At 35.7% G+C, this 12,774-nt stretch overlaps 1 protein-coding gene across 2 annotated transcripts in view; it reads right to left on the bottom strand.

The window, feature by feature from the left end:
- ST13 (ST13 Hsp70 interacting protein) overlaps nt 1-12,774 on the bottom strand; it is a 26,840-nt gene that overhangs the window by 10,945 nt on the left and 3,121 nt on the right. Inside the window, exons 2-5 of one of the 2 annotated variants that reach the window (XM_007453981.1) lie at nt 9,628-9,685; nt 7,502-7,577; nt 5,732-5,802; nt 1,249-1,315 (exon numbers count right to left, since the gene is read on the bottom strand). In XM_007453981.1, the coding sequence (XP_007454043.1) occupies nt 1,249-1,315; nt 5,732-5,802; nt 7,502-7,577; nt 9,628-9,685 (272 nt within the window). The remainder of the gene's footprint in view (nt 1-1,248; nt 1,316-5,731; nt 5,803-7,501; nt 7,578-9,627; nt 9,686-12,774) is intronic. The other variant, XM_007453982.1, reaches the window with a different exon arrangement.

Genomic DNA, 12,774 nt, shown 5'->3' with positions numbered 1-12,774 from the left:
CAGGAATGTAGAAGGCACAATTATATGCTAGGTAAATAGAAATCTTAGGTGGTAGGGAAATTAAGAAAAGATTAGTGTGGAAAAGGAATGGTCAGGAAGAGAAGTGGCTGGGATGAATTGATGGGTACAACTTAAAAGTTGAAATAGGTGAAGAAGAGCTTTACAGAGAAGCACAAGTAAAGGAACATTCTAGGAAAGTGAGGTCTGGCTGGAATGGAAGGTTAATACTCAAAGAGACTAAGGCTGGGAAGGCAAAATATAGGATCTGACTCTAGCAGGTCCAATGCTATGATGAGCTTCAAAATGTATGCAAAAGTTAGTGACAGGTTACAAGCAAAGGAGTGTGTACCAATAAAAACGAGTTCTAAATAAGAATGATCTAGGGGCAGTGAATAGAAAGCAATGAAGTAGAGACATGTCAAGTAGACAAACTATTAAGGTAACTGCAATAGTATAAACATATAAGGACTTAAGCTAAGAAGGTGGTGGGATTACAATGAAAAGGAACCTGAACAGCAATCGATACTGAACTCATTCTAAAATAAAACTTTAGTCATCTTCTAAGTCTAAGGATGAAGTACAAATGCACAACAGCATTATATAATAGCATCTATTCAATGATGGCATGTGACACACTACACCACACAGCTATAAAGGTATTTGCACAGTACCCAAGTTAACAATTAGTTCTTATAAATTTTAACTAATTAAACATAATAATACTACCAGCACTCTCCCACTCTGATAGGATTTTCTGAAGGGGTTCTAACATGCAGAAACTAGAACAAGAGTGTTGTATCGATGGACAATATTTGTCAAGGGTGTTACAATGTAAAAAGTCGAGGATCATTGATCTAATACCATTTTTGGGGAAAACCTTTCAGCTTTTATTATTATTTTTTTTCAGGTTTTCCCATCAGGCTTTTATTATAAAGAAGGTTCCAAAGCCTCTTGTCAGTGGAGAAACACTAGACTATAGTCAGGAAAGTACAATCTTTGAGTTACAATCAGGATCTGTACATGCCCTGAGGCAAGATAATTGATACCTGAGTGATTTCAGCCTCTTTATTAATGGGAAAGGGGTGAGTGGAGGACAAAGCTTTCTTCTCCAGTACCATAAACTCAATAAATTTAAGTTCCCTTCCAGTTTCCCACCATTAACAGTTACTGCAGCAGAGAAGTAGAGAAGAGAATATTCAGACTACTATAGGAAATGTAGCAAAGAGAAAAAAAAAAAAAATCACTCACCATCATTTAGGGCATCAATGGCAGCCACTTTTTTATCATTTGCCTGATCCATCATCTCCTCAGTTATCTATGGGGAAATTGAATATCAACTAAGTAGTAGAAGAAAAGCAATGGGAAGGAGGAAACAATTTGGACTTTCTTAGGGATGTGGTAGTCACAACCCCATTTCCACTCATTTTTCTCTGGTCTCAAGGGAACAAAGAGGATAATCATAATAAAGGATTAGTAAGAAATCTTACAGGATACATTTTAAACTTTCATACTAAATAATAAATTTCATTCCCTATACTCTGCCCTAGACATGACTTTTGCTTCCCTCCATCCCGATCTGAGGTTTTTCTGCCCTAGTTTTTACCAAATCCTTTCTAGTTATTCACAAGTATAGGCATAGCTTGTTTTATTGCACTTGGCAGACAGCACAAATTTTACAAATTGAAGGTTTCTGGCAATGCTGTGAGTCTACTGGAGCCATTTTTCCAACAACATTTGCTTACTTTGTGTCATTTTGGCAATTCTTCCAGTATTTCAAATTTTTTCATTATTGTATTTGCTATGGTGATCTGTGATGTTACTACTATGACTTGCTGAAGGCTCAGATGGTTAGCATTTTTTAGCAATAAAGTACTTTTAAATTAAGGTATGTACATTGTTTTTTAGACATAATGCTATTGTACACTTAATAGACTACAGCATAGTGTAAACATAACTTCTACATGCACTGGGAAACCAAAAAATTTGTGTGACTCACCTTATTGCGGTGGTCTGGAACCTAACTCACAATGAGATCTTGGAGGTATACCTGTACTAAAACCCAGTCTCCCCACAAGTGGAAAAGCTAGTTCCTAAGAGGCTTGAATCTTAGAATTGTCTCATTCTTTTGGTCCAACGAACATCTATTGAGCACCTATACTAGACAGAACAAACACCATACAAGATGCTGACAGTACAATGATTATTAATAACAAAAACATATAGCAAACGTCCTACCAGAAGCGATTTCTTTAACAAACAAAATTCCACTCTATCACCATCACTGTAAAATATTACTGAAGGTGCTGGCTTATCATTAAGAAAATGATTTGATACGTTTAAAAACTGGAAGGAAAATACCAGCTGTCTTTATACACATACCTAGAAAATCTAATAGAACTGACAAGCTGTTAGATCTACTATGACAATTCAGTAAAGTTCTCTTTACTGAAGAGAACGACAAGAGAATACAAGAGCAACATAAAAAACAAACCCAGAGTTCTTCCACATCAGCAACAATTATAAAATATAATAGAACAAGATACCATTCTAAGAGCACACAAGACTTTCATGGGAGGGAGCAGAGGAAAAGATAAAATTCTATTAAAGGACACAGATATATACCATGCTCATGAAAATATTATCAACTGTATCAATCTACCCCCAAGTTACTCAATAAATTCAAAGCATTTCCAACAAAAATCCCTACAAGTTTTGGACAAACTAAAACTTTTTAAAAGAATAAAGGAAAACACTTTTCCACATAGTAAGACATCCTACAGAGCCAGGATAATTTGCAAAAAGACAACTTCAGTTTATGGCAATATGATGCACATGATACTCTGAACAAGTCTAAAACATACCTTTTATCAATAAAAGCCATCTTTGGCCTAAGAATGTAGAAATCCTCAAACAACAAAATAAAGTGAAGGCTTGAAATCCAGCCAGGTGCCAAGTGCTCCATCTGCTATCACCCTTGTGGAAGGTGTCAAACTGGGTGACCTTGCAATTCTGTTTTTGAAGATAGTGCAGGACATATGAAACAAAGTCTAGATTCAGGTGAAACAAATGTATGTTGTCTAATCAGACATCCTCCAAAACAAATCTGGAACCCCAAATGCCTATACCAGCAGGCATAATGGTATATCAAAAATAAACCTGTCCCAAAGAGGGAAACCTATATAGAGAGAAGAAAAAGAAATCTCCCCTGAAAATTCATAACCACAAGCCAGCCTTTCCACTGGAATTCACATTACTTCTGTAGTTAAATAAGCAATGAAAAAACCATGCTGAGAATCTGAAGTGATCCTTGAGCTGGTCGCACCAACTCAGCGTCTTGATGGAAGCAAACATCTCTCTCTTTGGAGGAACACACCTTCTACTCAGGCCTCAAAACCTTTCCACAGGTAAAGTTTACAAGAACTCATGGGCAACACACACATGCGTGCATGCGCACACACACACACAAACTACAATAAACAAAGTACCTCAATGAGCAAGAGTCAGGAAAAATAACAGGAGAATAAGACCAGCAAAACAGTCCGATAAAGAATTTAATGTGTTTAAGAAAATAAATGCAAGTTCTGAAAATGAGTAAGGAGCAAGAGACTTAAAATAACCAAGTGGTCTTTAAAAAGAATCAAAGAGAAAGTATCAAAATGAAAAACAATCATTCAAACTCAAACATCAATGAAACAGGTGATTAGACAAAGAAAGCATACATAATTTGTCAGTGATAAAGAGATGGAACTTCATAGTGAAAAAGTCTGTATCTAACTACGGCTCCAGAATGAGAGTAGAGAGAATGGGAAAGAAGCCATTTTTGAAAGAGATACTAGCTGAAAATATTCCAGAGCTAAAAAAAGTTAACCCTAGGATTTACGATGCCCAGTAAATCCCAAGTAGGATAAATAAAAAGTATTATAAACCGAGACACACTGAGATGAACGGCACCATCAATAAATAGAACAAGATTAATTTTTTTAACAAATATTGACAAAGTATATTCGTTATGGAGAAAAAGTTAAATTATTTAAAGACATTAAAAAAGACCTAAAAATAAAACAGATATCACATTCATGGACAATCTCAACAATGAGGAGATGTAGCTTCTCCATTTGTTAATTTAGGTTTAATGCAATTCTAACGGAGTGGGGATAACAATCTGATTCTAAAATTTATATGGATGAACAAAGGGCCAATAGCAACCAAAAATACTCCTAAACAGTTGGGGGTCCTTGCCCTACAAGATAACAAGACTTAATATAAAGCTAAATACAACAATGTGTCATTACTGCATGGAAAAAAATTAGACAAGTAGAACAAGAAAACACCAAAACAGACCCACACATATACAGAAACCGTGTATTTTGGCATTGGTGAGGAAAAGGATTTTTCAATTATGGTGTTGATGGTTAAAGGTGAAAGGCAAACATAAAATTTTCAGAAGGAAAAAAACAATATATTACAGCAATTATAACCTTAAGGTAATAAAGCATATAAAAGAACTTTCAATTTAACTATATTAGAAGATTTTGTATGGGGGGAGGGATAAATCAGGAACTTGGGATTAACATACACACACTACTGTATATAAAATAGATATCCAGCAAGGACCTACTGTACAGCACAGGGAACACTACTCAATATTCTGTAATAACCTATATGGGAAAAATTCTGAAAAAGAATTAATAGATGTATATGTATAACTGAATTACTTTGCTGTACACCTGAAACTAACAACATTGTAAATCAACTATATTCCAATAAAATTAAAATATTTTAAAAAAGACTTTGCATACTAAGACAATGTAAAGAAAGTGAAGAGAAACCACAAACTAGTAGAAAAAAATGTGGAGCACACAGACGACCAACTGTTGGCATCAACTGTTAGTAGAATATAAACTGAACTTAAAAATCAGCAAGAAAGAGATGAACCAGTAAAAAAAAAAAAAAATGGGAAAAGTCAGAATAAGACTTCATAAGCACCTGTGAATAACCAATAAACATGAGAATATGTCAACTTTATTAGAAATCAGGAAAATGCAAATTTAAAAGCCACAAGGACATATCATTTCACACAGTAAGGTTGGCAAAGATGAAATATGACAATATCAAGAACTGGTGAGAATATGGACCAATCTTTTAAACTGCAATTAGTATATTACAATGTTTCTCAAGCTTTGTTTCATTATCAACCCCCAAAGAGCCTTTTTAGGTAATTTTTTCTTACTTCTCACCCCCTCCATTTTAATACTGCAGATATAGTGCATATATGTGAATGTGCTATGACCTTTGGAGTACCACTAACCATTGTAACACCGAAGTTTTTTTCAAGCCCCCCTCCCAAGAACCGATTTTCACCACCTTGAGGGCAATATCTTTTGTTGGGACAAAACCATTTTAGAAAACTGGCGATAGATATCCCATTAACAGGCAATTCCACTTGTAGAAATAAATGTTAGATGAACTCTATGGTCTCAAAAGCAGTCAAACCAGATGCAAACTGAAATCAGTAAACAGAAAACAAGTATTTCAGAGATTGTTAAGACTATGATTAAAAATAAAGGGAATTTTCACAAATATTTTAAAGAATAAAATGCTTTCCTAGATGCCTTAAGTCAGAGAAAGATTCAACTTGCGCTTTTCCTAGAATAGATATGTCATAAAATTATTACAGTAGGTAGGCTTTCACATTCCTGGCAGCAAGCAGAAAATAAGCCATTGAACTTACCTCTACATTTTCATCTCCCATTTCTTGAGGGGCATCAGTGTCTGGTTCAATCACACCTTCATTGTCAATTTCTGTTGAAGTTAAGAAAATGAAAATAAGACCTGGGCTATCCAATATAGTAGCCACTAGCCACATGAGGCTATTAAAAATTAATTAACCTTGGCTAGTGCAACTAATGAACTGAACATTTTACTCTAGATTAATTTAAATATTTTACTTTGTTAATTTTATTTAAACTGGTACACTGTAAAATATTTCCCTGTTAAACACAATCTTATTGTTTTCGTAAAATTATATTTCATTTTAATAGTCACATAATGCAAGGTATTTATTATCATATTGTAGTAGGTACTCTGGCAAGTGCATAGTTCCTATTTCTATTACATATTACACAGACATACTGATTTAGTCAGTGTCAACAAACTGATTCAGTTGAAATAGTGTTCTACACACCAATATACTATAATGTTTTTTAAAAAAATATTTTATGCAGATAGCACAAGTTATAGTGATATTCTGATGTAAATCATGATAAAATATTTAATTTTACCATTTTCTGCCTCTGAAAACACAGTATGGATAAATTTTAAACTAAAAGTATACTATTCTTACAGAACTGACCCCCAAAGATAGCACTACCAAGAGCTATGCTGCAAACTTCATGATGGACAACTGTATAAACAAAACAAAGTAACTGTTATATATCAAAAATTTTTTTAAACAATAAACATTAGGAGACATTTTTAGCAAAGAGTAAATTTGATAAAAGCAGTTTCCTCTCAACTGTCAAAAAAGAATGAAATTAAAATTGGCTACCTGAAATCAGAATTAACATCCAACAACGAATTTTTAATCAATTTTTAACAGGAACTGAGCTTGTAACTTTTTCTAATTATAAAAGAGCTTGATTCCTGCACAAAATGCTTTTAGATGGAGTTAATTTTTTAAAAAAATATTAGTCATGGTAATTGTTAGAAAATTGTAAGACTAAAAAAATTTTACAAAAAGTAAAAGATCTGATTAAGCCCCCAAACAACAAACCCTTTCTAACATACCAAAGATCAACGGACTCAAAATTTGAAAAAAATTTGAAAATGAGTATTTTTTTTTTAAGCTTTTAGAGAGGTTCTGTGAATTAAGAGACTGCCCAATTAATAACTGGGGTATATATTTATATTCTCAAAGGACCTCCAAATTTATGAAGAAATGTGTCAGTTTTCAGTCTAAAAAACCAACCAAACAAACAAAACCCCAAGCCCATGGCATAGACATCAGTTCTTCTAAACTGAACCAGTTTTATTAACACAGATGCAGGTACTAAAGGAAAATAATTTTTGGTACTTGATTCATTTATTGGAAAACTTTTACATATGTCTAGAAAAACCTGGGTATCTGACCCAACTTATTCAAATACAAATTTCATGAAGTCTGAATACTGATCAAGGATTTCTATTAAAAAATGTAACATCTGCATTGAGATACGCTATAAATACTCTGGATTTGAAGACCTAGTATGAAAAAAGGAAAACAGCTCATTAATATTGATTACATGCTGGAACGGCAACATTTTACATATTGTTTAAAATATATTATTTGAATTAATTTCAACTGCTTTAAATTTTTAAAACGTGGTTACTAGAAAATTTTAAATTTCATATGTAGCTCACATTATACTTCTATTAGATAGCACTGATTTAGTCAATTTAGTAAAAATCAACACAGGACCATATCATGAGATTATCAAATACAAACTAACTACCATCTCCTCACCTAGATCACTCTCCTCACTTGATGGTTCGTCTGTCTTTATGTTTTCCTCCGCCTTCCTACTATCTGTTTTTTCTTCCTAGCAAAAGGAAGGCAAACAATGCTATCAGCATTTAATAACACACCCAACATATATGCTATTAATTTATACCAATTTATGTATAAACTATTCAGATACACTGTATTTCAGTTGTTGATGCACTTTCTTGTTTTGTTTTGGTAAACTAGCTTTTGTTTTCTATTTTTATTTCTCTTTTTAAATTAAAGGGACTTCCCTGGTGGCACAGTGGTTAAGAATCCGTCTGCCAATGCTGGGGATACAGGTTCGATCCCTGGTCCGGGAAGACCCCACATGCAGTGGAGCAACTAAGCCCATGTGCCACAACTACTGAGCCTGCTCTCTAGAGCCCATGCACTGCTACTGAGCCCACGTGCCACAACACTGAAGCCCGAGTGCTGTAGGGCCCACATGCTGCAACTGAGTCCAAGCGCCTAGAGCCCATGCTCTGCAACAAAGAGAAGCCACTGCAATGAGAAGCCCATGCACCGCAACGAAGAGTAGCCTCTGCTCGCCGCAATTAGAGAAAGCCCACGCATAGCGATGAAGACCCAACGGAGCCAAAAAAATAAATAAATAAAAATAAATAAAGTAAGTAAGTATAGGTCCAGTCCCTCATCCAAACCATTTAGAAAATGAGTTTTAGAATTTTTAAAATTTTGGATTTTAGGACGCTAATAAAGTGGATATACCACATATTATGTAACACCCTTAACAGGCACTGTAGTCCACAACTCTCCATAATCAAACACATACTACTTTTGCAAAATAAAAATTTTTTAGCAGAGATATAAGTTAATACAATTTTGTCTTCACACATGTATCACATGGCAAAATATCTTACCTAGGGCTCAGAATCTACCAAACTCTGAAAACTGACTCACCAAAAAAAAAGAATCACTACTTCTGAAGCTTTTACTTAACTTCTCCCATTTCACTGTTCAAAGATAAGCTAAATAATAAAACAGCAAATGTTCTTATCAATTTAAGACAGCTAGTCAGAAGACTCTAAGAAAACCTTTCAGACATGAAGGCAGAAAATAGGAGAAAAAGGAATTCCAAAGGGACCATTCTTTTTTTAAAAAAATAATTTATTTATTTATTTATTTTCGGCTGCATTAGGTCTTCTTCGTTGCTGTGCACGGGCTTTCTCTAGTTGTGGCGCGAGCAGGGGCTACTCTTTGTCGTGGTGCATGGGCTTCTCATTGCAGTGGTTTCTCATTGCAGAGCTTGGGCTCTAGGTGCATGGGCTTCAGTAGTTGTGGCACACAGGCTCAGTAGTTGTGGCTCCCGGGCTTAGTTGCTCCACAACATGTGGGATCTTCCCAGACCAGGGCTTGAACCAGTGTCCCCTGCATTCACAGGCGGGTTCTCAACCACTGTGCCACCAGGGAAGTCCCAAGGGAGCATTAAGAGTACATCTTCCCCCACCCTCATCTCTAAACTTTAGATACCAGCAACCTCCTGTCTGTACACACCTTTTTGGCAAATATGCTAAAGCAACTCCATGAACCACACTCAGAAATATCCCTCAGGTGGTAGAGCAGAAAAAATTGAGAGTAACTAATTTGGGCTGTTTTTCATTTACTTTCCTAATATTAATAAAGTACCTACAAAAACACTATGCTACGTGCTAAAAAACAAACAACCAAAAATGATGAATGGGAATTCCCTGGCAGTCCAGTAGTTAGAACTCAGTACTTTCACTGCTGTGGGCCCAGGTTCAATCCCTGGTCAGGGAACTAAGATCCCACAAGCAGCACTGAGTGGTTAAAAATAATAAATAAAGATGAAGACTACAAATGCACATAGTCACAGAGCTTACCACTTACAGGTCATGCATATAACATATATCCAGCATTTATTCTCACTTACTCTATACAACATAGTGAACATTCAACCCCACATTCTCAGTGTTAAAGCAGATTATAGAGATTTGATGTCCAAATAGAAATTTACAAAGATCTTACTTGGGAAATCAGGAACGGCAATTTGAGGGCAGGTGACAAACATCCCTAAGAAACCTTATTGTATTTTATCACTAAACATACAAATGAAATTCATAGCTTACCTTGGTATTTCCTTCCATTTTAGTTTTATGAGTAGCAGGTGGTATTTTACCCCCCATGCTTGAGAAAGATGAAAGAAAAGATATTTGTTTAGAAAACTAAAATTCAGTAAGCCAAGAAACATTTATTTATGCTGAGAAAAAGGTTACATATTTAAATAGTTACCTTTTCAAACCTTTAAGGGTAAACTCATTTGAATGCTTCAGTATTGTAAGTTTCTTTCAGCTTAAAAATTTATTTACTTTTAGGATACTGGTTAATAAAAATCTAACCCTTTCCTTGTCTCAATAGTCTAGTAAACTTAATCATATAGCTTCTCTGCCCATTCCCAGAGAAAAAGGAAAAGAGGTAGAGAAACATGCAATGACAAAATCATTAGTACAAGTTGTTAGAGTTCAGTAGATACACTTGAATCCAAAACTTTGAATTTTTGAATCAAAAGTTTGACATTTAGTAAGAATAGCTCAATTAAATTCAAATAGGCAGTTTATAAAATAACCATATGAAGTCACAGTGTAATAATTCAAAACATTTGTTTCCTCTGACTAGTACCTACAAGGATTCTTCTTGGTTATATTCATATGCCCCTCACACTGAAGATTTTCTCCTTATCACCTCTAAACTTCACCCATTAAAATTTCTTCTAGGCCTTGCAAGCCCTTCTTTCCCAAATACTCCAGGGCAACGAAATGAGTTATACATAAATAACTTAAAAATAAGGAAAAAATAAGACGATGAAGAATTAGTGTTATATGCTCCTTCTAAGCATAAGGGCTACATGCAACAGTCCAGTGATTAAAAAATTCAGTGGATTAAGAGCACTCCACAATAGTGAGAGCTGGAGATCACAAAGACTTAACATGTGCCTTAAAAAAAAAAGAGGCCATTAACTTTTATGTAAAATGAAGATATGTTAACTTGGAAAACAGAAAGGAACCTAGTCCAAAACACGTGTAAGCGTCGATTCTTTATAACTAGAGTTATCAGAGCCATGCTCACATTAATTTCAGTTGGGTGGGATTTCTGGACATAAGGTATGACTCTCCCTGATTCCACACTTAGCTACTTAGCTACCATCTTTTAAATTTTTACCATTTTTAACAGGTGTGTAGTGGTATCTTATTGTAATTTGAGTCTCTTTTCATACATTTACTGGCCATTTTAAAAACCTTTTTTGTAAAGTTCACCTCTTGTCCAGCCTTCTATTGGGTTGTCTATCATGTTTGTAGTTGTTCTTTGTATATTCCGCATATGCATGTTCTGTCAGTTTTACAAGTTGCGAATGTCTTCTCCCACCCTGTGGCTTGCCTATTCACTCAATAGTATGTTTTGATAAGGCCAACATGAAGTAAAAGTATAAATGCAAACTAACAAATGTAATGAGAAACAAAATTTGCAATTTCCTGTATGTACCATTCAATTAAGAAAAATGTGTACCTTTCCCATTCTGTTTAATGTGACAGTAACAAAAAAAACTTCAGTTACTCAGTACCTTCGATAAGGAAAAATAGCTCCCATGTGCCAATCATTAAATCATTACAGAATCCAAAACATCTAACTACGCGATTCAGCAAAGTGAAATGGTTTAATGATAGGGAACAAGCATACAAACAGGACAAAATTCTTTTTTTTTAATAAATTTATTTATTTTATTTATTTTATTTTTGGCTGTGTTGGGTCTTCGCTGCTGCACGCGGGCCCTCTCTAGCTGTGGCGAGCGGGGGCCACTCTTCGCTGCGGTGCGCGGGCCTCTCATTGCCATGGCCTCTCCTGTTGCGAAGCACAGACTCTAGGTACGTGGGCTTCAGCAGCTGTGTCACACGGGCTCAGCAGTTGCGGCTCACGGGCTCCAGAGCACAGGTTCAGTAGTTGTGGCACACAGGCTTAGCTGCTCCGTGGCATGTGGGATCTTCCCGGAGCAGGGCTCAAACCCATGTCCCCTGCATTGGCAGGCAGACTCCCAACCACTGCGCCACCAGGGAAGCCCGGACAAAATTCTTTAAAATTCTATTCTACCGAAAAACTTTTCGAAAGAGCACAGTAATCAAATACCAGTTCTTTGCAGTTAAATTTTAATGCAGGCACCAGACTTCCTAAACTGTGTTTTTCCTAAGTTTCAAAATGCAGCATCCAGGAATATATTTAGAGTGACATCCAAACACAGTCCTAACAGTGTAATTTATGTTAAAACTTTGCGAGGTGATAGTCCTGCCAACTAATGTGTTAAACTAAATCTAATCCTAAGGAAATATCAGACAAACCCAAATTGAGGGAAATTCTACAAAGTAACTGACCCATAATATTCAAAATTGCCAAGGTCATGAAAATCAGTAAAAGACTGAAGAACTATTTCAGAACGAAGAGACATGAGTACTAAGTGTAACATATAATTCTCAAGATTAGATACTATTAATGTATCAGTATCAGTTTCCTGAGTTGATGGCTGTACTGCAGAGGACTGTCCTTGTTTGCAGAAAACACACCCTAAATGGTGTTGGGGACACAGTGTTGGAAATAGTTCAGGAAAAAAGTTCCTTGTACTATACTTGCATTTTGTTTGCAAGCTAAAAACTGTTTCCAAAAAATTAAAAAATTTAAAACTTGGGAGGAAAACGCAAGAGGGTTTATTCATAAACTAGATTTAGAGTTTCTCACATTCCAAATTCTAGTTAACTATTGGAAGGTAACACCAATTTATAGGTACAGAAGTTTCATTTTATACTTCCAAGATTTAAAACAAGATAGTTCTCCGCCAAAAACTGCAAACTGGACTTTGCCAATATAGGCATTTATGTGGGACCACACAAGACTTCAGTCATAATTCTCTTAATTTGGTAACATTAAACCTACTCTGTGCTATATTTACTTACACACATGTACAGAACACTGGGTGCTATATTTTAAATTCACTGAGGGTACAAATGCATCCTGTTCACTTCATTTAAAATATCTGCTGAAGGGCTTCCCTGGTGGCGCAGTAGTTGAGAGTCCACCTGCCAATGCAGGGGACGCAGGTTTGTGCTCCGGTCCAGGAAGATCCCACATGCCGCGAAGCGGCTGGGCCCGTGGGCCATGGCCGCTGAGCCTGTGTGTCCAGAGCCTGTGCTCCACAACGGGAGAGGCCACAACAGTGAGAGGCCCGCATACCA

The sequence above is a fragment of the Lipotes vexillifer genome, unplaced genomic scaffold (assembly GCF_000442215.2).
Source record: "Lipotes vexillifer unplaced genomic scaffold, Lipotes_vexillifer_v1.1 scaffold382, whole genome shotgun sequence".
NCBI lineage: Eukaryota > Metazoa > Chordata > Mammalia > Artiodactyla > Lipotidae > Lipotes > Lipotes vexillifer.
Note: the sequence above shows the minus strand (reverse complement) of the source record. Positions and strands in the feature narration are given on the sequence as shown.